Source organism: Carcharodon carcharias, chromosome 21, assembly GCF_017639515.1.
Source record: "Carcharodon carcharias isolate sCarCar2 chromosome 21, sCarCar2.pri, whole genome shotgun sequence".
Lineage (NCBI taxonomy): Eukaryota > Metazoa > Chordata > Chondrichthyes > Lamniformes > Lamnidae > Carcharodon > Carcharodon carcharias.
Genome location: NC_054487.1, coordinates 45,513,966 through 45,541,354, shown reverse-complemented (window position 1 = coordinate 45,541,354; position 27,389 = coordinate 45,513,966). Strand labels below are relative to the sequence as shown.

The 27,389-nt window shown below is 44.0% G+C and overlaps 1 protein-coding gene across 1 annotated transcript in view; it reads right to left on the bottom strand.

Moving 5' to 3' along the window:
- Positions 1 to 2,820: 2,820 nt before the first annotated feature.
- LOC121293103 (sodium- and chloride-dependent GABA transporter 1-like) overlaps positions 2,821 to 27,389 on the bottom strand; it is a 194,330-nt gene continuing 169,761 nt past the window's right edge. Inside the window, exons 10-14 of the mRNA XM_041215738.1 lie at positions 25,923 to 26,054; positions 10,987 to 11,089; positions 7,210 to 7,310; positions 4,867 to 5,034; positions 2,821 to 3,070 (exon numbers count right to left, since the gene is read on the bottom strand). Coding sequence (XP_041071672.1) covers positions 2,966 to 3,070; positions 4,867 to 5,034; positions 7,210 to 7,310; positions 10,987 to 11,089; positions 25,923 to 26,054 — 609 coding nt within the window. The 3' untranslated portion in view covers positions 2,821 to 2,965. The remainder of the gene's footprint in view (positions 3,071 to 4,866; positions 5,035 to 7,209; positions 7,311 to 10,986; positions 11,090 to 25,922; positions 26,055 to 27,389) is intronic.

The following is a 27,389-nucleotide window of genomic DNA, read 5'->3' as shown; positions in this document are numbered from 1 at the left end:
GTGGTGCTGTTGTTGTCTGGCACAATGACCTCTACCTCGCGGAGCCTGAGCGTCAACTCGCAGACACTTCCTCCTACCTCTCCCTGGACCATGACCCCACCACTGAACAACAAGCCATTGTTTCCAGGACTGTCACTGACCTCATCTCCTCTGGAGATCTTCCTCCCACAGCTTCCAACCTGATAGTCGGCCAACCTCGGACGGCCCGCTTCTAACTCCTACCCAAAATCCACAAACAGGACTGTCCCGGCAGACCGATCATGTCAACCTGTTCCTGCCCCACGGAACTCATTTCTCATTTTCTTGACTCCCTTCCCTCTCCCCTTGTCCAGTCCTTTCCACCAACATCCGTGATTCCTCTGACACCTTACATCACATCAACAATTTCCAGTTTCCTGGCCCCAACCGCCTCCTCTTCACCATGGACGTCCAATCCCTCTACACCTCCATCCCCCACCAGGATGGTATGAGGGCTTTCAGCTTCTTCCTCGAACAGAGGCCCAAACAATCCCCATCCACCACTACTCTCCTCCGTCTGGCTGAGCACTGAACAATTTCTCCTTTAACTCCTCTCACTTCCTCCAAATAAAAGGTGTGGCTATGGTACCCGCATGGGCCCTAGCTATGCCTGTCTCTTTATGGGATATGTGGAACATTCCTTGTTCCAGTCCTACTCCGGCTCCCTCCTACAACTCTTTCTCCAGTACATCGATGATTACTTCGGTGCTGCTTTATGCTCTCATTGGGACCTGGAAAAATTTATTAATTTTGCTTCCAGTCTCCACCCCTCCATCATTTTCACATGGTCCATCTCTGACACTTCCGTTCCCTTCCTTGACCTCTCTGTCTCAATTTCTGGTGATAGACTGTTCACCAATATCCATTACAAGCCTACCGACTCCCACAGCTACCTTGACTACAGCTCCTCACACCCCGCTTCCTGTAAGGACTCCATTCCATTCTCTCAGTTCCTTCGCCTCCGTCACATCTGTTCTGATGATGCTACCTTCAAAAATAGTTCCTCTGACATGTTCTCCTTCTTCCTTAACCAAGGTTTTCCACCCACGGTCGTTGACAGGGCCCTCAACCATGTCCGGCCCATCTCCCGCGCATCCGCCCTCACGCCTTCTCCTCCCTCCCAGAAACATGATAGGGTCCCCCTTGTCCTCACTTATCACCCCACCAGCCTCCGCATTCAAAGGATCATCCTCCGCCATTTCCGCCAACTCCAGCATGATGCCACCACCAAACACATCTTCCCTTCACCCCCCCTATCGGCATTCCGTAGGGATCGCTCCCTCCGGGACACCCTGGTCCACTCCTCCATCACCCCCTACTCCTCAACCCCCTCCTATGGCACCACCCCATGCCCACGCAAAAGATGCAACACCTGCCCCTTCACTTCCTCTCTCCTCACTGTCCAAGGGCCCAAACACTCCTTTCAAGTGAAGCAGCATTTCACTTGCATTTCCCCCAACTTAATCTACTGTATTCGTTGCTCCCAATGCGGTCTCCTCTACATTGGAGAGACCAAACGCAGACTGGGCGACCACTTTGTAGAACACTTTCGTTCTGTCCGCAAGAATGACCCAAACCTCCCTGTTGCTTGCCATTTTAACACTCCACCCTGCTCTCTTGCCCACATGTCTGTCCTTGGCTTGCTGCATTGTTCCAGTGAAGCCCAACGCAAACTGGAGGAACAGCACCTCATCTTCTGACTAGGCACTTTACAGCCTTCCGGACTGAATATTGAATTCAACAACTTTATATCTTGAACTCCCTTCTCCATCCCCACTCCCTTTCCGTTTCTTCCCCCTCCCTTTTGTTTTTTCCAATAATTTATATAGATTTTTCGTTTCCCACCTATTTTCATTATTTTTAAATCTATACCTTTTATGCCCTTTTAGCCTTATGTCACCCCATCCCCACAAGAGATGTACCTTGCGTGTCCTGCCATCCATTCTTAATTAGCACATTCTTTTAGATAATATCACCACCTTCAACACCTCTTTGTTCTTTTGTCTGTGACATCTTTTGATTATCTGCTCGTATCACTGCTTGCTTGTCCCTACAACCACCACCACCACCTCCCCCCCACTTCTCTCCCCCATCCCCACCTTAAACCAGCTTATATTTCACCCGTCTCCTATTATTACTTAGTTCTGTTGAAGGGTCATGAGAACTCGAAACGGCAACTTTGTTCTTCTCCGCCGATGCTGCCAGACCTGCTGAGATTTTCCAGATAATTCTGTTTTTGTTAGGGAATAATTGGTGTGGTCTTGTGGTGTATGTTGACTTCAACTCCATTCATTTCTTTAGTTTCTTCTTGTAATAGTGATAATAATAATTTCTAAATGTTTATGCCCAAAACATTTAACAAGGGAACAATCATATGAATCAGCAGAGATAGTAATTTTCTGAATATTTGTTTTCAGGGTTTTGTTTTATCAAGGAAAACACACAACAGTGTACCAAACAACTCATTCTGCTTAGTAAAACAGGCACCAAGGAGCTACCTAATTCTAGATCCTAATATGGATCTAGATCCTAATATAAGAAAATCTGACTATTCTTAACACTTGCTAATGTTAACAGAACCTACAGAAGGAGCACATTAGATAGCAAATCAGATGTTTTTTTAAATCATCCCCAGGTCCTTTGATGGCAGTAATCATTTCTGAGTGAGGTGAGAACAGGGAATCTCACAGTGTTGAGCAGATTTGTTGGGCAGATTGGTAATAGTAATAGAAAGGAGAAAGGCAGTTCTATTCACGATGACATTACATTGTGCGAAAGGTGATGTTTATTTTTAATCTGGCAGTACTTATCAAAAACTGTTCATAACTGTTGAAAGTTCAGTGGGACAGGCTCTAATCTATCTTTTCAATTAATTTACACTTCTGAATTGCAGTGCAAAAAGCCAAAGGGGTTTATATAAAGCCTTTGCCTTTATAAAGGTAGGCAACTAAACAGTAGCATCAGCATAGCCACTGTTTGGAGACTGGTTGGATTTCAGTCCATTGTTGTGAATTATGACCTCTTGCCTGGGCTGTATCATCACCTGCAAACGCTAGAATGGGGAGAGAAAGACAAGATGTTAAGAACAAAATCAAAGTCAAAAATGAACATTTCAGTCACTATACTGGTAAATTAAGAAATGAATTAAGCTGGAGGATATTATAAGGACTGAAAAGTAAGTAGTTTTCCCATTATCTGTTGTAATGAAGCCCAAGCTGTTAAATTCAGCAAAAATCAACAGGATGTACCATTATTCTTATATATAAGCAGACACAAAACTGATTAAACCCAGTAACCAAACTTTGGTTTCAGTATTTACACATTTTTAAAGCATTTATTTAATGGAGAGTGAGACTTTTCCCTTAAAGTAATCTAGGTGGGTCAGCTCCTCTCAAAAAAGAACCAGTCCACATCAAGCCTTAACATATGTTGAAGTTCTTCCATTGCAGTTCTTACATACCCTGACCCCCAGCTGGAAATAAGGTGATGGTGTACATTTGAAAATCTTTTGATACCAATATTTTCCAATGGCTTATCGTGCCATTGTAGTACAAGGGCAGGCTTCAGTTTGGGGGGACATCGGCTGTTAGTAACCTCTTGTACTTTGGAAAAAGCAGCAGTGTGGTGACATTGGAAAGCTATGTTATGCTAATGAATGTGGAAAAAGTTGAGGGTGTACTGACCAATGCATTAATCACTTGATTGTTACATGTTTGGGCAACACATTAGCTGACATTTCAATGCTAGCCAGGCATGAGCCATAGACATAACAGTTAAGGGTAGTGGTGACTTGGCTAAAATCTAGGCTACAACCTGGCTGCAGGTGTCCCAGGTGCATATGGAAAAACTCTGCTCTGATGTCCTGAAGCAATTGCTCTCAGTAATTGGTATGTAGATGTACCAAGGCTTCCAGATATGTGAGGCCTGCTGGTATATTTTCTTTCATCTTGTTCCATCTTCTTTGTAAAATACTGTATTTGAGATGCTTTTAGAACAAACTTAACCTTAAGTACGGAGTTTAAAAAAATCTTTTGTTCAGAAACTAAATATTTGTAAAGTATCAGAATTATTGTCTAATGTCAAATAAAAGTATAGCACTAAAAAGAACTGTCAACATTACAAAAAATGCCAGACGGTATCAATTTAAGAGCTTCATTACTCACAGAATTTCCATTGTATCCATTCCAAATAAAGATGCAAGGTAAAAGAGTAAGCCTACATAAATATCACTGAATTGTGTTCCTTTAAAGGCTTTGCATAAAACTTGGCATTATACTGAGACTGGCACACAAAATAGATGCAAGTATACTTCAGTTTACTAAATGTAAAATAGCCAAAGCAAGTGTTTTGCCACTGATACACATCACTGAAGTTAAACAGCACGGATTAATGCTTTTGAGTACTGAATGTCTTTTGGAACTTGCATGTCTGTTAATTGCTAGAAATGATTTGCAATCTAGGGAGTTATTGGCACATAGCCTCCGATGCAGCACTCCTGTACACCGGTTGTTAAACTGGTTCTCGAATCAGCCTTTAATTGTCAAATACCTTATTAAACTTTAAGTAATACATATATATTTGTATAAACACAAAGAAACAATAGGAACAATAATGATATAATCATAGATTTCTAGTAGGAATGATATAATGCCTAAGTTATCCTTTTCCATCCCCTGAATAGCTATGGGTCCTCAGCACTAATCAGGATTCTTATATAGAGCTCAATTTAATTGAACTAAGAAGTTGCTGACTTGAGCTCACTGTAATAATGTGCATGAGATAACCAGGGACAAGTTGGACATGAAGTCCAGAGTCTGAATTCCATGTGTTGTTTTTTCCTTTTCATACCTGTACAAAGGTTCCTTTTGTGGTGAAAAACATGTAGATGATGTATCCTGGGATAAATACCATGGAGGACAGTGCCATGAGCCAGCCAATCCCTTGTCCCCATTTGGGGTAGACGTAATTCCCAAGGGTCAGTGGTGTCATTTCAACAGCACTGAAGAGAAATACTCCCTAAAATGCAGGCATAAAAACAATATTAGGAGATAAACCCATCCCAGCTCTCGTCCCACGATCCAAATATCAATGTGGAGGACCAACTGGACAAAATTGGCCTTGGGTCAGTGGTAGCACCCTGACCTCTGAACCTGAAGATCATAGATTCAGCCTTCATTCCAGATACTTGAGCACATAATTTCAACTGACAATCCAGTGCAGCATTGTTGGAATGCTGCAGTGTTGGAGTTGCCATCTTTCCAATAAGACTTTAAATCAAGGCCCCACTTGCTCTTTAACATGAATAGAAAGATCCCATTGGAATAATCAAAGAAGGACAGGGCAGGTCTTCCTGTGGTCTGGCCAACACTTATCCCTTAACAAACATAATTAAAATAGAATATCTGGTCATTTATCTCATTGCTGTCTATGATTTTCCTGCATTACAATACATTTCAAAAATACATCATTAACTGTGAACAAGTTGGGACATTTTCAGATCAAGGTAAAGCACTATATAAATGAAAGTTCTTACTTTACTCAGTTTTCTGATCAAGTAACTCAGAAGGGATAACAATTAAAGGGCAGCATTATGCATAGGCTCTTATTAGACATCGATAACATTAGCAATACTCTATTACATGTACCATAGTTCACTGGCATTCTTAAGGTAAGTAGCTTGCAAGTTTTTTAAAAATATTTTTTAAAGTGGGAGAATGCGAGTTCACATAAGGCAATTATAATACCAACAAAAGGTCCCAAGATTCTATAACAATTTAATGAAAAATACAAGTTAGTACAGTACTGATGTCCTGCCAATAAATTTTACAGGAAAGTTTTGCAAAGTTTACTAAGTGTGTTAAAGCCACCTGCAGGCAGATTATTGTTACTGCGCCAACATTTTCTTCAATTTGAAACCCATAGTGAAGTGCAGAAAATTGGACCATTTGCCTGAATGTCTTAGCCTAAGGAGGGTTAGGTTGTTCCAATAACAGTTTGTTACCAAGCGATTGGTCTTAAGATAAAAGCTTATATTTTGCTTAGGAGATTCAGTGTTTTACTGAACTGGTCTTTCTCCTATTTTCCTTCCTTTTCTGGGATACAGTTCAATCAGAAAATTCTCCTCGAGCTCATCAAAGGAGCCATTCTTCATGTGTGAGGCTATGATGAAAGTTTAAATCAACAACCAGGTCTTGGTTTTTCTTCACCTCTTTTTTATTTTTACTTAGTTCTGTTGAAGAGTCATACGGACTCGAAACGTTAACTGTATTCCTCTCCGCAGATGCTGCCAGACCTGCTGAGTTTTTCCAGGTATTTTTATTTTTGTTCTGGGTTTTTCTTCCCTGTGTGCTTTCCAGCCGAGAGCATTGAATAATGAACAGGGGTGGGAAGCGTGCATGATTCTTCTCCTCTCTAGCCTTGGGGACACACACGCCGAGTTCAGTATATTGAATATTTATCAATACACCAAAATCAGCTAACTCAAGACAGCCTATGGATTGAATGGGAATCTTACTAATCAGAGACAGGGATGTGTTTTGCTTACTGCGCTGCTAAAGGCTATCACATTGATTTTGTGCCTCATGACAAAGATTAACCTGCTTCACACAGGGAGAAAAATCAGGTTATGTGACATGGAAGGTGTGATACCTGGGATAGAGGTAAATTCAACGTTTCTTTCATGAAAATTGAAATGAAATTGTGGCCAGAAAATGACACTTGGCTTGTACAGAAAGAAGGGGGAATGTGAAGAAATGTACACATTGGGTATCCAGGAGGAAATGTAGGAAATACATTTAGTAACAAGAGAGAAATTATTCAAGGAAGAGAGAGAAAATAACTTCAGCGAAATGGAAAGGGAAGTTTAAGAGTGGGCGAATTAGGTTCAGAAAGAATTAAGATAGGAAAGAGCTAGAGCTGAAAGAAATGAAAAGAAAGAATTTCTAAGAGACATCCCTGTCTCTGACCAGAAACATCAGTATCTTTCTGTCCACATGGTTTTCTGTGGATAGTTGTGTGTAGGCTATGATCTGTGGGATCTATATCTGATGTAGGAGAGCAGTCTTCTGGTGTCATACTAAAGATATCACATTGCTCAGAGATCAAAAGATTTACACAAGAAAAGTTTTGTGCACAAATCAGTGAAATGCTCTTGACAATCTCCCAACACCACTAAAGAGGTCTTTGTCTTACCAGAACCACAATGGGGGTAAAATATACCCAACAAAGCTTCCACCACATGCATGGCTTGTACCCAATCATTTCTTCAATATTTTTATAGAACTTGTTAACTCCTGTGAAAAACAATATCAAGAATTATAGCCTGTTAAATGAAATAATTTCAATTGCCTTTTAAAATTCTTAACCATCTTTTCAGGTCATTTCATGGCCTCATCCCTCCCTATCTAACTCCTTCAGCCCTATGACCCCCTAGATCTCTGCATTCTACAAGTTCTAGCCAATTGAGCATTCCTGATTTTTATGACTCCATTGACGGCTATATCTTCAATTTACTGGACCCTAAGCTCTGGAAATCCCTCCTTTCATATCTCTCCCTCTCCTCCTCTCTTTCCTTCTCCTAAGTCGCTCCCTGAAAGCTTCATTTTTGACTAATCACTTGGCCATCTAGGTAAAGACTCTTTATATGAGTCGGTATCCAATTTTATTTCATAATGTTTGTTAAGTGCCTTGGGAAGTCTTATTGCATTAAAGGTGCTATATAAAAGCAAGTTGCTGTTTACACATTTCACTGTTTGAAAAATTGATTATGGCCAAGCGAAGTGATTCACACTGATTGGTAAATTAATTTGCATTGAGCTTCAGTAGAACGTTGCAGCAGGCTGAGGAAAGAAAGATGAACATGAGAGCCAAGTGGTGAATTAAAGTGGCAAGCAACCGGAACTCAGGAAGGTTGAGAAAGTGGTGATGAATCACTGCAGTCCATGTGGTATAAGCACACCTACTGTGCTGTTAGGGAGGGAGTTCTAGGATTTTGACCCAGCAACATTGAAGGAATAGTGATTTATTTCCAACTGAGAATGGCGTGTGGCTTGGTGGGGGGGGGGGGGGGGAACTTCCAGGTGGTGGTGTTCCCTTGTGTCTGCTGTCCTTATCCTTCTAGACATGTGGTCTAAGGCACCTTGGTGAGTTCCTGCAGTGCATCTTGTAGATGGTATACACTGCTGCCATTGTGTGTTGGTGGTGGAGAGAATGGATATTTGTGGATGGGGTGCCAATCAAGTGGGCTGCTTTGTCCTGGATGGTGTCAAGTTTCTTGAGAGTTGTTGGAGCTGCACTCATCCAGGCAAGTGCAGAGCATTCCATCACACGCCTAACTTGTGCTTGCTGAATGGGGGGAGGTGTTCCACAAACCTGTCACTCAATCTGCATTTGGGAGAGGAGACCACATTGTTAGCAGTGAATACAGTAGACTAAATTGAAAGAAGTAGGATTTTGACCCAGCAACAGTGAACATGCTGCTTCATCTGAAAGAACCGTTTGGGGCATTGGACGGTGAGGAGAGAGGAGGTAAAAGAACAGGTGCTACACCTCTTGTGATTGCATGAGAAGGTGATGTGGGAAGGGGATGAGGGTGTTGGAGTAATTGAGAAGTGGACCAGGGTGTCACAGAAGGAATGATCCCTTCAGAATGCTAACAAGGGAGGATAGTACTGTGTATAATTTTGTTCTCATCACTTAACGGGGGATATATTTGCATTGGAAGCAGTTCAAGAAGGTTTATTAGGCTTATTCCTGGGATGAAGCAATTGTCTTATGAGGAAAGCTTGTGCAAGTTGGACCTATACTCATTGAAGTTTAGAAGAATGAGAGATAGTCTTATTGAAACATATAAGACTCTGAGTGGGCCTGACAGGGTAGATCCTGAGACGATGTTTCCTCTCCTGTAGGATCAGAACTAGGTGGCACAGTTTACAAAATAAGAGGTCTCTCGTTTAAGAGGTAGGTGAAGAACTTCTCTCACAGTGTAGTTAGCCTTTGGAATTTCTAGCCCAGAGAGCAGTAGAGGCTGGGTCATTTATATATTCAAGGCTGAGTTAAACAGGTTTTTGATCTACAAGGAAGTCAGGGGCTATGGGGGGCAGGCAAGAAAGTGGAGGCAAGGTCACAATCAGATTATCCATGATCTTATTGAATGGTGAAACCGGTTTGATGAGCCACATGGCCTTCTCTAGCTGCTCCTATTTCTTATGGTTTTGTGACCTTATGAAAAGAATGCCTACAGGGATCATTGCTAGCTGAGCTTATCACAAGTAACGTGATTGTATTATGAATGGTGCTGCTTTCTGGTCATAGTTCAGAACAATGAAGGTGGCAGTTCAGCCCTTCTTTGGATTTCAGATCATATCCCTGAAATACGTTTTTTGTGTATATACTGCTGAATGACTAGGAGATTTCATGTATGCAGTCTATAGAGACTCTTTCATAACTAGAAATACCTACAATACTTTGCAGTTTGGTGAACCAAGATTGTGTATTACTGTGAAATAATTATTGGTTTGGATTAGCATGCCCTAGAATGTCAAATTACATTAACATCAATATTAACATGAAGATTCCATACAAATTTTCTGATATTGGTGCTGCAAAATGCAGAGATAAATGATTGAAAATAATTTTAGTTTGGTGAATTAACTGAAAGTCATTAGTCACACTCTTCCAAGAGTACTTTGCTTGGAGAATGATTGGGGATGCATGGTATAGATGAGTGTCATCATCACTGGCCCATCTAAAATGGAATTCCCAATGTAAACCTTTCAATGTGATATTTAATGTCCAATTCAAGTTTGGAGCAAATCGTTAAGACATCAAATCAATATGTAACCTCCTCAGGAGTTAATAATAAGTTTATGTGCATGATAAATAACCTCACTGTAGAGACTACATTAAACTCACTTTCCACTAAAACAAAATAGTCATTTTGCAACCAGTGGGCAGAGAATGAACAAAACAGAACTCCAGAAATTCCACTCCCTTGCTACTCAATTATCACAGCTATAATACATAACAAGGGCAGCAATTTCCAGTGACAGGAAAGAGAGGAAATCTTGCTGAGTGAGATTCCTCTCTCAGTAGACTCATACTTACCTCTATGGCCAAACTGTTACAACTCCCTCCACGCCTAGCCGGATATTACAGTCCTGTCGAACTGAATGGAGATTTAAATGGCTTACCGCATCCACCAGGGGAGGGCCTTCAAATCCTGCTAGTCGAATGAAATACTTGCCAGTATGGCTTAACTTCATAGTTACATGAATTAGCTAAGCAAGGAGTAACATTGTGGGACAAAAATTTTTTGTTATGTTGATAAGAAGCAAAGATAATTTAAAGATTGAGGGGAAAAATGCTAAAGGTTGATTTCTCAGAAGGGAAAAAACAGCTCGGTTTTCTTATTTCCCAGTTTTTACTGGTGTTCCATTTTAAGCTATTCAAGACCAGTTCAGGCAAGTATTCTTATTTCTCAGTTTTTACTGTTTTTTTTCCCTTCTGGGATCTTCTCCTAAGCTTTTCCAAGTCTCCAGACTCCTCCTGCCACCAGAGGTAGGTTGCTTTCACGGGCAATGTTGGTCTGCATTCACCATTGGGTGGCACACGGCAGCAGACTGACTCTAGGTTTTAGAGAAGTCCCTCCTGCTGAGCACTTCCCCTTCATTACACAGCTGAGGTTCCCTGTGGGGAACAAAAGCCATGTCATGCCATTCCACGATGCTATTGGTATAAGATTAAAAATTGAAATACATCACTATTTCTATTTTGATCTGGGCTTTTAAGAATCATCATCATAGCTTTTGCTCCAGAGCAGCGGACTTTGAGGAGACTAAGTTATGTTGACATCTATGTAGTTCACTATTCAGCTGCTCTCTCTTCCATAGCTGACTGCAATTGGAGATCAACAGGGGTCGCAATGTTTCCTAATAATAAAATAAAGTTATATTTAGAACAGTCACTAACCATAAAACCACGATATTGAGATAGTCTCAAAGAATACCAGAAAGAGAAGGGTCATCCCACTAGCAGAATAATAGTCGAACAACTTGAACATATAGAGGCCACCCTATGTTCAGAAACAGAAGAAAAATTTAGAGATGCAAATATAAACTACAAATGCAGTTAGAAAATGTCATCTCAGAACATTATCTGTTAATTAACTCATAGTATAGGTCTACTGTAAATATACTAGAATAGTACCATAGGAACAGGTGTAGCCATTTAGCCCCTCCGCCTTGATCCACCCCATTCAATGTGATCATTGGCTGATCTACAAATTAATTCCATTTACCTGCCTTTGCCCCATATCCCTTAATATCCATGGTTAACAAAAATCTATAAACCTCAAATTTAAAATTAATAATTGATTTAGCATCAATTGCCATTTGCTGAATAGACATCCTAACTTCAACTACCTTCGGTATGTAGACTCCTGAAATATTTGGTTGTAATTGGGTTAATTTCTCTACCAACGCCTTGGCAGAAATTGTTCTCAAGGGAATTACTTCTTGGAACTGAGTAGCCATATCCAAAATAGTGAGCTTTTGTTTTTGGTAATGGTTCCACACAGCCTATCAACACACTACTAAATGGTTCTCAAAAAACTGACATCGGTATTCGAGGTGCCGACATGATCACAGGTTGTGCTTTACCCACAATCGGGCATGCATGACACATTTTATAAAACTGCACCACATCCTTGTGAAGACCCGGCCAGTAAAAATGCCGACTTATATGTGCTTGGGTTTTTCGGATCCCTACATGTCCTGCTTTGAGAATCTCATGAAATATCCTTAATATTTCCTGATGATATTCGGGAGATACTGCTACCTGATGAACTACTGCTCACTCTCCATCCGTAGGTGTGTGAGGAGACCTCCACTTCCTCATCAGAATCCCCCTTTTAATATAGTAGCATTCTGGAACTCCTGCTTCAGCTTCGGTTTGAGTTAATTGTGCCACTTTATTTAACTCCGTATCGGCTTGCTGAGTCTCAATCAAAGAAGACTTACTGAATATTTCCTTTAGAGTATCCAAATCCCCAAAGATAGCCAAATACCTGTTTTTGTGCCAATTTTACCTCCGACAATGGAACGTGTGTAGCTACTGCTTGGGTCAGTACACGAGAAGGAAAAATTCCTGGAACTTTTTCCTGTAACAGCTCTGTCTCCTCGAGTTCATTTGGCCTTTCTGTAACTACCGGGGAAGCTACTACTTTCGCTCCGGCCAAATCATTTCCAAGGAGTAAGTCAACTCTATCTACAGGCAGACTACGATTAACTCCTACTGTTACCATTCCATACATTAGGTCACACTCCAGGCGCACCTAAAACAAAGGTATGGGTATATACTCCTCACCAATACCATTCACTAAAACCTTATCATTCAGTGAGCCCTCTAGTGGAAAAGTGATACCTTTTCCTAGCAAAAGAGTTTGGGTAGCCCCTGTATCCCTAAGTATAGATTTATCGGCTTCACTTGAGGGGTAAGGAGTTACTTTTCCTTTGATAGCAAGAATTCCCTGCGGCTTTCAGATATCTTGTTCACCCCTCTCACACTTTTCAGCTGCAGTCAGAGCTATAGCTTGGTCTGTAGTACTCTTGGTCTGGGCCCCTTTCTCTGCATCAATCTTGTGCACCCCACTATGTCCCATAGGTTTATTCTGTAGCTTCCAGCAATTTGCAAGAAGGTGTCCTACCTTGTGGCAATGGGGATAATTAGGCCTTTGGACATTATTCCCACTGTCAAAACTTTTGTTTCTGGTCTGAGGAGGAGATTCCAGTACATTTCCAGTTGTCCCTTCTCGTCCCTGGCTACCTGCCTTCCTGTCATTCTCCCATCTTCTATCTTTCTCGGGTTTGTGGGGATGAAAGACAAATGGTTTGGGCTTGTGGACAAGCTCGTAATCATCAGCCATCCCAGCAGCCTGCCTAGCCATTTGCAATGGCTTGACGGACCAGACAGGCCTCACAATAAATAGATAAACTTTATTACAGAGAGGTTTTCGGGTGCTATATGCTCAATCAGGACCCTCGTCAGGAATTACCCACTCTTAGGGCTCATTGGTCGGATCCTCCATGAACATCACATGACCCCCTGATAGACAGCAGGGGATGTTATACCTTCAGTTACTACCTTTCCCCCCATTTAGTTTGTATAATTTCTATTTACAGAGAACCTTTGAACATCCAATATCATGTACATAGATACAACTTCAGGTGATTAAAGATTACTCTGAGGTGCTTTTCTTATTCAGTTAGAGCGGTGTAGCTTGCGGTTCTTCCACAGGATTGACGTGGTCAGGAACTGAAGCACAAGATACATCATTAGAAAGTGGCAGTTCAGGGTTAGGCAACTCTACAGAGACATGCAGCATGTCTATTCTTGGTTGATCTGTCACCTCAGGGATTAATGGCTCGACGTTAATTACAGGAGGAATAGTTGGTTTTGGAATGTCCCTCTATCACAGATATGGTCCACATGTTTTTGAACAATTCTGTCTTCCACTTCCACCTGGAAGGATAAGGGGCAGTGTCTGTGACAATTGTACCAGGAGCTCAACGAGGTCCACTTCCGAAATTCCGCATGAATATTATGTCTGCCACAGTGAATCTGCGAGCTTTGCTATGAATATTGTGATTTGATTTTGGATGACTCTGATTCTTCTGTACTTTCTCCTCTAAGTTTGGAAACACTAGAATTAACCTAGTATGTAGGTAGTGTTTCATCAATAATTCAGACCGTGTTGAACCTATAGGCGAATGAGGCATTGTACAATAATTGAGAAGAAAGCGGGAAAGTTGAATTTCTAGAGTGCCTTCTGATAACCTCTTCATCCCAGTTTTGAAAGTTTGCACAGCTCTTTCAGCTACACCATTTGATGAGGGATGGTAAGGGGCTCTTTTAATATGTAAGATTCCATTTAAATTCAACAATCTCTGAAATTCTGTACTGATAAAGTCTGTACCGTTTTCAGAAAATTTAAATTCCGGTAAGCCATGTATGCTAAAAAAATGATGCAGCTTCTGGATAGTTGCACTCAATGTTGGCGATTTGACTTTGTATACATCCATCCATTTAGAATGTGCATCTATGATCAACAGAAACATGGTACCTAAGAATGGTCCAACATAATCTATATGTAGTCTAATCCAGGGTCGACCAGGCCACTCCCACGGATACAGTGAAGTTGAAACAGGCAACTTCTTCTGTTGTTGCTGACAATGGAGGCAGTACTTGATCATGCTTTCAATGTTACTGTCAAGCCCTGGCCATCAGACATAGCTTCGTGCAAGCATTTTCATCTTTGATATGCCTGGATTTGCACTGTGAAGCTCTGTTCTCTTCCTTGGAAAGGGATGACAACTCGAACCACACAATAAAATTCCATCTTGACAACTTGGCTATGTTTATCGGGCATGGAATGGTCTCAACTCTTAAAACACTGGTGAATTTGACCACCTTTGCAATACATGGTCTCTGGCTTTCGACAATATTGGATCTCTGTTCATCCATTTTCTAATTTGCTTCGCACACACAGGCGAAGAATCCAAGGAATTCATTACAAACACAACTTCTTGCGGCACTGGAGCATGTAAATGCCATCTAGTAATGGGAGACAACTGAATGAGTCTGCATTTGCAATATGCAAGTCAGGGTGGTGCATAAAGGTATATTCATATACAGATAATATCAAAGCCCAATGTTGTATTCTTGCTGATGCTATTGGCAGAATGGCCTTATCCTCACTGAATAAACCCATTAATGGTTTATGGTCCAACACAATGGTGAAATGTCATCCATGCAGGTACTGGTAGAATTTCTTCTCTCTGAATATCACTGATAAACCTTCCTTTTCTAGCTGGGAATAACCCTTCTCAGCTGTGGAGAGGGTTCTCGAGACATAGGCAATGGGTCTTTCTGATCCATCTTCCATCCTATGTGATAACACAACTCCCACGCCATAAAGAGAAGCATCATGTTACTATCAATTCTTTCAATGGGTCACAGTGTACCAGTAAACATGATGAATGTAATAATTTCTTTACTTTCACAAAAGCTTCTTCCTGTGTGAATTCCACGACCAACAGTGATTCTTTCTTAACAAGTGTAATGGTGCCAACACAGTTGATAAGTTTGGCAAGAAGTGGCTATATTAGTTGACCCCTATCCAGAAAAGACTTTAGTTCAGTTACACTGGACGGTGAGGGAGCATCTTTTATTGCCCGAACTTTCTCTTCTACCGGGTGCAGACCCATGGCTTCCACCCTGTGACCCAAGTGAGTAACTTCTGGTGCTTGGAATGTACATTTTTCTTTCTTTAATCATATGTCAGCTTCCGTGAATCTTCTTAGCACCTCCTCCAGGTTAGTCAAGTGTTCGGTCTCAGTTGACCCTGTGATCAGAACATCATCTAGGTATACTACCACTCGGGGAAGTCCTTGCAAAAGACTCTCCATTGTCCTTTGGAAAATTGCACATGCAGACAATACTCCAAAGGGTAGGTGAGTATATTGAAAAAGACCCTTATGTGTGTTGATAGTCACAAATCCTCTCGACATGCTATCCAGCTCCAATTGTTGGTAGGCGTAGCTCATATCCAATTTTGTATAGCATTTGCCTCTATCTAGCTTTGCATATAAGTCGTATATCCTTCGAACGGGTACTTATCTAGATTTGCTGCCTTGTTTATGGTCAATTTATAATCCCCACAAATGCATATGGTTTGGTCAGGCTTAACCACTGGAACTACAGGTGTTGCCCATTGGACAGGTTGGATGATGCGCAGCTCTTCTAACCGGCACAGTTCAGCATCCACCTTCTCCTTCAATAGTCTGGCCTTAAAGAAATGTGGTGTCGCCTGAGGATCCACATATACTTTTGCTAGCAAGCCTTTTAACTTCCCTAATTTGTCCCAAAATACACTATTGTATTTCCTTAGCAGTTCAGGAACTCCTCCTGTTCTCAGGTGAAATATTTCAGACCAGTCAAGCTTAATTTTCTGCAACCAGTCTCGGCCCAGAAGACTAGGTCCTTCTACTGTCATTATTATCACTGGAAGCTGAGTTGTCTGTTGCCTAAAAGACACTAGTACTGTGGCGATGCCCTTTACCTGTAAACATTCTTCAGTGTATGTCTTCAATTGAGCAGTTGTCCGCTCCAGGTTCAGTGGCTGGATACCTTCATTTAGGTATTTAAATGTGTGCTCTCCCACCACTGTGGTTGAAGCTCCTGTATATACCTCCATTATTAGTGACTTCCCATCCACTGGGACTGAGAGACTGATAGTTTTGGTTTTACAGCGGTGCCGTTATACATGGAATAGATGTCGGTATCGGCAGCTTCAGGTTTTGCTGCATTTTTCAATTCAGTCATGTTGGTTTTCTGCTTTATGGGCTGTTTCAATTTCACTCTGCATTGTTTTATTTTATTATGTATCCTTCCTTATGGTGGTAATGACATTCTGCCTCCTTGAATGTGCAGGTGTCTGGTCCGCGGTCACCTCCACATCTATAACCTTGAAGTGTTTCTACTAGGGGCAGAATTTTCTTGTCAGCATGTGGGGACGGGCCCTGCATGCCAATGCGTACAATGACGCGCTGCGACATCGGGCGAGCGTCCCCACATCACCACGCGCCATCGCGATATTTCGGTGGGTGGGCACGCGATGGTCTCCAATGCGCACCTGCCATTAATTAACGGGCCACTTAAGGCCCTTGAGGCACCAATTGAAGGTGATTTTTCGGGGCCTGTGCAATCTTCAGGTCATCGCACGGGCGTAACGGGCAGGCGGGTAGGAGACATTTGTATAAAACTCATCCACGGGCAGGATAAGAGGGGTCAGCGGGGTCACGAATGTGCTCAGTCAGATATTTATTTTTGAAAGTTAATGATACTTGCCTGTGTGAGCAGAAATACTCCAAAACTCATACCAGCTGCTTGGACAGGACTCACAATCTTCAGGTCAGCATTCTACAGTGAAGATCATTTTTAGGGCCTGCAGGTTTCAGGGAGCCTTCCCTTAGCCTGGAAATGGGAGTTGTGGTCTCCACTGGAGGCACCTCCACTGAGGAGGAAGGGAGGGCCAGAAGGGGGAGAAGGCCAGGAGGGCACATTCAGCCTCCAGGGGAGCCACTTTTGGGAGGAGAGGCGCAGGCAGAAGGGACACAGGGCCAACAGGAAGTCCAAGGTGGAAGGGGCCTCAGAAGATTCCACTATCCTGCTGCCAGGATATACAAGCGGCGAAGCAGCTACCTCAATATGTCTGAGGTGCAGTGCCAAAGGAAGCTCCGTCTTTCAAGGGAAACAGTCAAAGCTATCTGTCAGATGATAGGCCCTGAGATCTCTGTTACTTGTGTGGGTGGGCACCCCATGCCAGTGGCTCTAAAGGTCACAGCTGCCCTCAACTTCTATGCCTCTGGCTCTTTCCAGGACTCGGTGGGTGATCTTTGCGGTTTCTCCCAATCAGCTGTCCACACTTGTGTCAAGCAGGTCATAAATGCTCTGTTCAGGAGTGCATTGACCTTCATCCACTACCCTGGGACAAGACCAGCCAGACTGAGCGAGCCAGAGGCTTCGCGGCCATTGCTGGCTTCCCCCGCTTCCAGGGTGCAATAAACTGTACACATGTGGCCATCAAGGTGCCAGCAGGTGAGCCCGGTGCCTTCGTCAACAGGAAGGGTTTCCACTCCATGAATGTGCAGATAGTGTGTGATCACAGGACGCTGATTCTACAAGTCTGTGCAAGGTACCCAGGCAGCTTCCGTGCGCAGACACTCCCAGGTGCCGGGGCTCTTCAGTGCTCCAGCCTGGATGGATGAATGGCTGGTGGGTGACAAGGGTTATTCCCTCAGAAGGTGGCTCATGATGCCTCTCTGCCATCCAAGAGCAGAAGCTGAGCAGTGGTACAATAGGAGTCACGCCTCCACAAGGGCTATGGTGGAGAGAATCATTGGTCTTCTCAAGATGCCCTTTCAATGCCTGGACCATACGGGGTGCAGTCCAGGATCGTGTGTCACTGATAGTGGTTACATGCTGCGCTCTCCACAATCTTGCGCTGGAAAGGGGGGACGCAGTGGATGAAGAAGATGTAGACACAGTGACTGCGGCTGCACACAGTGAGTCGAGCAGTGAGCCCGAGGATGAGCATACACAGGGAAATGCTGAGGGGGTAGACACTGACCCAGGCATACCAGGGAGGCAGGGACACCTGGGAGGCTTTAATCCAATGAACCTTCAGCTAACACACCACAGATGGACCTCCAACACAAGCCAAGGCTGCAGGCCATACTCGATACCTAAGTGCTACATTTGCCTGGATAGAAACATTAACTAAGGGCCTTGTTAATAAAGCTCAATGTGACACAACCCACTCATAACGTCATGGGTAACCATCCACCCGTAGAGGAAAAGAGTCACCCTCAGTTATGGTCACGTGTCTAAATTTAATGATATAACAAAATTAACTTAAGGAAACAAAATGACAAAGGTGTTAAATAGCACACCAACTAATCATGACCTCATTGCAGAGCAACACAAAAGCACCAGTGAGAAACCCGTGGTGTGCCTAAGGTGCGTTAAATGTACGCTTTCGGGTGCTACATCTTGGTGCTGTCCCCTCGCTGGTACTGGCATCTGAGACAGCCTGCTGTCCTCTTGGCCTCAATGACATTGGTGACTGTGCTCTGGCACGTGGAGCCTGTGCTGGCCCCGCCTGGGAGGGAGCGGCCAGTTCCACAGCTGGCAACTCCCCAGTCATCGCAGCCTGGCCGGATGCAACGGTCACTGGCCGAGGGGCGGAGGAGCTGCTGTCCTCATCCGGAGCACCCTGAGAGGAGCCCACAGAGACAACAGGCAGCTGCTGCGCTGATGTGAGATTGCTTTGGATCTCCCTGCTCACCATAGATGGATGGACACTGAGCTGGGAAACTTGGTGCCCAGACCATCTCCCATACTGGCATTGACCAGCTGAGATCAATGCTGATGTGAGGACTTGCTGGTCCGCGTGCATCCCCAGGAAGTCCTGATTGGTCTCCTGGAGGAGCCTCTCCATGAGAGTCGTCACCTTCCATGGAGGAAGCATGGTGCTCGGACATGAGGCTCATTGCATCGGCGATGATCCACGTGGACTCCTCCACCATGGAGACTAAGCCAAGCATAACCTCATGTATCTCTGCCAGATCCTCCCGCACACCCTGCCGGACATCCAACATTTGCTGCCTCATGGACGACTCCAGAGGCACATCATCAGCCATCGACCTGAGCATGTGCCTGGTGCCCTTCAGTCCTCCGACTGCTGGTGCCACGACCAATCTCTGTCTCCGCCAGCTCTTCCAGCAACTGTGAAGTGCCCTCACTGCTGTGCCCTGGGACACTAGCCGATGACCTAATTCCACTGAGGTGCTAGTATTTGCGCTGGTGCCTGCCTGGCAGAGATAGTGTGACACTGATGGGTCAGAGGCTTCAGGGCCCTCAGGTGTGAGAGGGGCCCCCTGTGCCTCCTCCTCCCGGCCTTGCTCCGCTGATGCTGAAAGGAAGAACAAGGACATTTGATCAGTTAACGTGGAGACAATGTCAATGTGCATCCCTACCCCCCAGATCATTATGTCATCCTTCCATAAGCAATGGTCAAGCCATACTGCAAACTGCAATCACTGAACATTCAGCACTGCCATGGCTGCTGGGACCCTAATGGTGACCTTGCTGCTGGGCTAACATACCCGCCTGTGATACCCTAGCCTCACCAGCACCAGTGAACCTGGGCGCATGGCGCCTCTCCAGTTCATGGGCTTCCTGCTCGAACGTGGAAATGATGGCCAACTGGGCCAGCCCTCCACTTGTCCTCAACCGCTCGGCGGTATTATGTGCATTCTTCTCCTGAAAAGGAGAGAAGAGCATTGATTAGTGCAACTTGTACCTGGAATCTCTTCTCTGCCATCCCATCCCAGCTAGAGTGGGACATTGCAGAGCTCCAGTGCCTCCTCACCCCACAGCTGCCGCACACTCACACAAAGATGCTAGACCTGTTCCCCAACCCCCCACCCCCTTGGCCACATGCTGCCTACATCACATTATGCTGCCTACATCACATCACGGTCCAACCTCGCAAATCAAGGAGGCGCAAGCACATGGAGCGCAGAGGACAGCAGATCAATCGGTGCCACGTCACCTTGAAGCTCCCCTCCCAGCATGTCATCACCCTGACTTTGACATGTCCTGGAGTTCCAGCACTGTGCCTGGGTGCAGCTCCTCCAGGTTGCCCTCAAACCAGTAATGTGGGTCTCAGTGTACCACATGCTGTGGGAGCAGAACCCATTTCTTCACCACCCTCTCAGGGTGACCTTTGCATGGGCAATATCTGCTGGCCCACCCAGCAAAGGACACATGCTGTCAATCATTCAATGCAGTAACTGCACTCAGAGTTGGGGTGGGGGGTGGGTGGGGGGGGCAGCCAAGGGGGAAAGCCTACCTGCTGGGTTAAGTGACCAATGCCAACATGATACTCACCCTTCCAGAGCATTAAAGGTCATTAAAGCGCTTGTGGCACTGGATCCAGTTGCGCCGCACCACATCGCAGGAGCTCACTACCTCTGCCACCTCCTCCCAGGTACGTTTGGTCATGTGGGGGGGCTTCCTTCTCCTGTCCCTCAGAACGAGGACCTCCTGCTGTGCTGCCACCTCCTTGAGGTGCAAGGCAATCATCTGAGAAACAAGAGGCACAGTGCCCCCCTGCCCTACCCTCCTGCCTGACCTGCTCACCAGCAGCGCTCTCGGGAGCCCTTCTGCTGGCCATGTTTGACAGCCTTTGCAAGGCTGCAGGAGCTCTTTTAAACAGGCCACCCGGTCACCATTGGACCTGGTGGTCATAGTTGTCCCGCCGCTGCCCGCCCACTCCCGCTGTCCTCGAGGGCTGCAATTTGCGCTGGGCGGGCCTTAATTGGCCCGCCCGCGTAAAATGACGGTGTGGACCCGATCACAGGCGGTGATCAGGTCCATGCCAGCCTATGCCCACTTCTACACAGCCTGCCCGACAGGCAGAAAATTCTGCCCTAGGCCTTTTCATGTTTCTAACAGTGGACATCGCCTCTCGCTTCGCTACTGTGTCTCTGGTTTTCACGCCACGCTTGGCGGTAGATTTCCACCCCACATGAAGAACAGCGCCACATTGTATGTGTTGCAAAGCCTCTGAGTCTCTCTCGCCACTTTCCATGGCGAGGGAAATTTCCAGGGTGCACTTCTAGTCGATGTTGACCTCTGTGAATAAATGGCATTGAATGGTGTCATCGTGAACTCCACAAACTAATTGATCCCACAGCATATTGTTTAGTGTCCCTGAAGTCACAGTGTTCTGTCAACTGCTTCATAGGTTGCGGTGAACTCTCCCAGCGTCCTAACTCTGGAATTACACTTAAATCACTGTATTATTATGGATGGCTTCGCCTGGAAATGCTTTTTCACGAGGTCCACTAATTCATTAAAGGGCTTAGAATTGGGTGTGTTTAGTTCTGTCGAAGGGTCATGAGGACTCGAAACGTCGACTCTTTTCTTCTCCGCCGCTGCTGCCAGACCTGCTGAGTTTTTCCAGGTAATTCTGTTTTTGTTTTTGTTTTGTGTTTGGGGCTGTCAGGCTGCAGATGAGATTGTATGTCTTGCTACCACATACACGCAAAATGATGGCTTTCTACTTCTCTTCCATGGTAATTTTGTTCATTACAAAATAAAAACCAAGGTGCTCTACATACTGGCTCCAGTCTTCCATAGTTGGATCATGAGGATCGATTCTGCTGAAGAGTAGCATGACTGGTGAGTAGTCTTTTCTTTTTTTAAGATTTGATGTATCCACATTAACAAAGTGAGGTGCAGTGTCAGAGCTATTTTACCCTTGTCGCCGAATGTAATGTCTTGACAAGCCAGATGGGTTTCAACAAGAAACAGATAAACTTTATTGCAGAGAGTTTTTCAGGTGCTACATGCTCGGTCAGCACCCTCATCAGGAAGCGCTTCCCCCACCCCCCACTCCCCCAGATTACCTACTCTTAGGGCTCATTGGTCGGAGCCTCCAGGCAGCAGGAGAGGCCATACCTTCAGTTACTACACATGGAAACCTTTTGATTCTCTACATGAGTTCTTACCAATGGAGGGAGTGAATTTTTAAATTCCACCAGGAGAGTTATTTCCCTAAGTGTCTCATACATGGCCCCTACCTTTAGTGCCCATACCCAATGATAAAAGTTATTTTGCTTTACCCTCTCAAATTCTATATAAGTCTGCCTTGTCTGCTTCCAGAGATTCTGAAATTTCTGCCTCTAAGCTTCAAGAGCCAATTCATATGCAGTGTGAAGGACCTTTTTTGCCACCTTGTAATCTGTAGAAGCCACTTCAGAAAGCAAGGCATAAATTTCATGAGTTCTGCCAGTTAATTTATTTTGCATAAATAATTTTCTTTTTGCCACCCCATCTGCTTAGCTACCTTCTCAAAAGAAATGAAAAATGCCTCTAAGTCCCTTTCCTCAAACTTTGGGAGAGTATGCGCAAGTTTAAACAGCTTCCCACTGGATTTTAGGTCAGAGTTGGGATCTTCCCCGTTAACATCTCTCCTAGAGTCAAGGCCAGCCTGTTGTTTTAGACCAGCAGTCTAAGCTGGTATTCCCTTTCTTTGTCCTTCTCTTCTCATTCTTTTTCCTTTTCTCTTGCCCTTTCTCTCTCCTGTCTTTCTGCTTGCTCCCTTTTTCCTTTTCCTCTCGTTCTCCTGCCTTTACCTTTGCCCAACATTCTAGTTTTAACTTCTTCCGTCCTAACTGAAACTGTGCCATGTAAACTTGTCTCCTTCCAATTCTATGGGTTCCTCTGGTTCTTTCAGTTCCATATTCAGCTTTTTGGCTACTAGGTTCTGAAGGTCTCCTTTATTAGCTCTTGCTCTAACTTCTATCTGTAACTGTTCCACTGCACTCACCAATTGTGCAATGGTTAACATCATTAAAGAATCATGATTGGTTGATTCATAAAATGCACTTGCATCAAAAGTAGCCATCCCGCTAATGTAATCTTTACTCTAATACAGAAGAAACATGGTTGCTGCTTTTTGTCTTTTCATCCTTCCCCAATTATACGTTTTCACCTTAGGTTAAATCCTAGACGAGCCCTCAATTATATGTTACAACTGAGATGGGAGGAGTGCACTGTCTGCCTCTAGCTCCACTACTCCATGGATCGCAACATATATTTAAATTATTTTTCCAACTAGCTACATGGCCAAATATGTGCTTTACTTATGAATCTGAGAGTTACCACTCAATGCCCAGGTTTATTCAATAAACAACAAAATTATTTATTTATTATAAAGCGAGACTTGTCAAGCAGAAAGGCAAAGCTTATTAACATACAGTATGAAATATGAAAGTGTAATAATTACTCTTTCTAAATAGCCTGCCACACACACAAACACACACACCCAAAAATAAAATAAAATAGAGGAATTCTGCCAAAAGGTTAAAAGCTCAGGGGAAAGGGAATGGTGGAGTCCTTGAAATAGCACCTGGGTTATACACAGAGATAAAAACAAAAAAACTGCGGATGCTGGAAATCCAAAACAAAAACAGAATTACCTGGAAAAACTCAGCAGGTCTGGCAGCATTGGAGGAGAAGAAAAGAGTTGACGTTTCGAGTCCTCATGAGTTCTGTCGAAGGGTCATGAGGACTCGAAATGTCAACTCTTTTCTTCTCCGCCGATGCTGCCAGACCTGCTGAGTTTTTCCAGGTAATTCTGTTTTTGACCTGGGTTATACAGTTGGTTTCTCAGCACTGGTCTGCAAAGATGGCTCATCTTTTAAGGCAGACTCAAGGAAAACCTGCAGTCAGTTGTTTTCAGAACACAGAGTGATTCCGGAGCTACTTCCATTCACTCTCTGCTTTGGGACTGGGTGTGGAGCTTCAGGAGCTGGTGTGTTCTTTACCCAAGCAGCTGACCTTCCTTTCAGCCCCAAAGCAAAACCAAAACCAACTTTAAAACAGGTTTCCAGGCATGGTTTTTTTCAGAGCTATAAACGACCATGTGACCCCTTTATAAACAGTCCACCAGGGTCAAGAGGCTCCAGCTTCTTTAAAACTGCTTAATTACCTTTTCTTGTAAAATGCTGTCTTCTCCAGGAACAGGAGCAACCAGAAACCTTGAATTAACCCTTTAAGAGACAATGTCTTTTAAAAAACACAAATTCTTCCAGAATGTTCTTAGCCCTTGAAGATGAACCATTTTCTGTGATTAAAGCGTTGATGGCAACACCCAGTAGCCTACTTATTCATCAGATATGGTAACCCACTAACCTACTTCATCCAGCGGCTGCAAGACAAGCGACATTTCCCAACCCACCTGAGAGCAATAGTAACACACAGGTATATATTGCCAATAGCAATTATGGTGAGCCACTGAACTAGCTTCCCTAGCAACAGCTGTGGTAATCCATTGATCCATCTTACACAGCAGCAACTTCAGTAACGCACTGTCCACTTGTGTTTGCCCAATGATGAAGTCAGGGTGTTTTAACAGAACAACACAGGGATGAAAGTTGGTGCTAATTCTCTGCACAGAGAAATGATTTCAACCATAATAAAAGCAAAAACCTGTGGATGCTGGAGTTCTGAAATAAGAACAGAAAGTGCCTGAAGTACTCAGCAGTCTGGCAGCATCTGTGGAGAGAGAAACAGAATTAACATTTTGAGTCCAATATGATTTTTCTTCAGAACCTTTCCCCTCAGTTCCAAAGAAGAGTCATATTGGAATTGAAATGTTAATTCTTCTGCTTCTGTTCTTGCTGGTGGTGAGCTTGGAGGCAGGAAGGGTTTGTCATTAGGTCGGATGGTGGTGTACCAGAACCTGAAGCCTTCCTGTCTCTACCAGAATTAAGAACCAGGTGGGAAGGCCCATGGGCAACTTCCCCAGCTCATTGCCTATTCAGGCCCTTAAATGACCAATTAATGACCACTTAAAGGCCTCATCCTGCCACTGCTGGTATTAACCCAGCTGCGGGTGGTGGGGATTTCCTGATCAAAGCCACTTGTTGCTTGATCCAGGGATTGGACATCGGAAGGCAGGGGCCCAATGAAAGCCACACCCTGTCCTTGCTGCTGTTGCTGCTGAGTCACTCCACGATCCTGGAACTCCAAAGTCTATCTTTCCGGCAGCAGCCATGGCCTCCCTAGTGGTGCTAATGAGCACAAGAGCTGTCGGCCTCTGATTGGCTGGCAACCGTTGGTAAGCAGGACATCTGCCCCCAGGGTCATGATTGGGGAAAGGCCATCGCTGGCCTCGCCACTACCTGATTGACTTGTGGTTCTGAAAACTTTCCCGAAAAGAGGTAGTGCATGTGTCTCACCAGCTCTCCAGCTGTCAGGCAAGGCCCCCGACCTCTCAACAAGCTTCAACCCTCTCTCCAGACTGTCCGGGCTTTTCCAGCACTTTCTGTTTTTAATAATGATTTCAACCATTTCACTGTAACTGAGCCCAAAGTGTCAGTCAATCACTCTTTCATAGGTAGGCAGAGAAAATCAGGCTGGAAGTCATTGTAGGACCACAAAACACCAAACCATTGCAGTAGAGAGACATCTTTTGAGGTCACAGTTAATACAACAGGTAAATCATTTGACTCTGCATCTGACCCATGCTATAATCAAGTTGGAAGTGTTTTCATGCTGACACGAGGTACAAAAAGTGGAAATAAATTCTACATTCCCCATCATTCACATGTCTCACCTCGATAAGCACAAAACAGTCTCTTGAAAAATACTGAAGTGTGTGCTCATTTTTGACTGTAGAACAATGCTGGTAGGAGGAGTATCTCAAAAGTTAAAAAAATCCTGTGTATATTATAAATGAGACATATGTAAGGGTTTTATTCCAAGTATACCTGAGTAATGTTACATAATCCAAGGATGAATGAAAGGATGCACACCACTGCAATGAACAGCTTTTTGTGGGTTCGCAGTCTATGAGGGTACTCATCCATTAGGGCAGTGATGAAGCCTTCTACTGTGCAGAACTGAAAGGAAGTAATTAGATTTAGAATAGAGACAGAATGAAAAATAAAGGTTAACGAGCACAATATATCAAGGGGGAGAAGTAAGTTGCACGGCTATTTATGTTAGTTAAAGGTGAAGTTGCATACTTCAGGTGAAAGTTAAGCTTTCTGTCTGAAGAGTGTTACATTTGAGAACTGCAGTTGGCAGTGGAGAATCAGAAAGAACAGAAACTGACTGCTGTGGCAAAATGATGTGGAATTACTCAGGCCTACCACTACATCTTACAGCAGAACTACCATATCAGCACAGTTACCTGAGAATGAGGCATGCAACATACCTAAGTAGTAAAAGCAAAATACTATGGATGCTAGAAATCTGAAATAAAAACAGAAAATGCTGGAAAAACTAAGTAGGTCTATCAGCATCTGCAGAGAAAGAAACAGAGTTAGTGTTTCAAGTCTTTATGTCTCTTCTCCAGAACTCTGAAGAAGAGTCATATAGACTTGAAATGTTAACTCTGTTTCTCTTTCCACGGGTGCTGCCAGACCTGCTGAGTTTTGTTCCAGTATTTTCTGTTTATATACCTAAGAAGTACCTGATGATTATCAAGGTGGTTGTGACAGAACTGTGCCATTCGTTCAGGAAGACCCTGCAGATCTAAAATCCACAAAGCACTGCCAGCAGCCATCCATGTCAACTTGGTTTCAAGCTCTCTATGTATCAGGTTCATTCCAGGCTACCACTGGAGACACCTGCATGTTCAATGCATTTTCTGCCCACAGATGTATCAAAGGGTCATAGCTTCATCATTCAGTAGGGCTCCAGAAGGAAAAAAAAACAGTTTGGACCAATACTCTTATTTCCCAGTTTTTACTGGTGTTCCATTTTAAGGTATACAAGGCCAGTTTGGGCCAGAATTCTTATTTCCCAGTCTATACTGTTATTTCATTCTGGGTCCAAAAACATTATCACCACTGACCATGTGAGAGGGGATAAACAATTCTATAGAGCTGTTGGCTTTCCATGAGTCTTGAGGGGAGAAAATCAACCCACAGCTGTAGAACATTCATATTGTTTTGCCAGGTCTCCCTTTTTTTATTAGTTCATGGAATGTGAGCCTTGCTGGCAAGCCCAGCATTTCTTGCCAATCAATAATTGCCCTTGAGAAGGTGTTGAGTCACCTTCTTGAACCTTTGCATTCCATGCGGTGTAGGTACATCCACAGTGCTGTTAGGGGGAGTTCCAGGATTTTGGAAGGTGCTGTTGAAGGACTCTTGGTGAGTTGCTGCACTGCTTCTTGAAGTTGGTACACACTGCTGCCACTGTGAGTTGGTGGTGGAGGGAGTGAATATTCA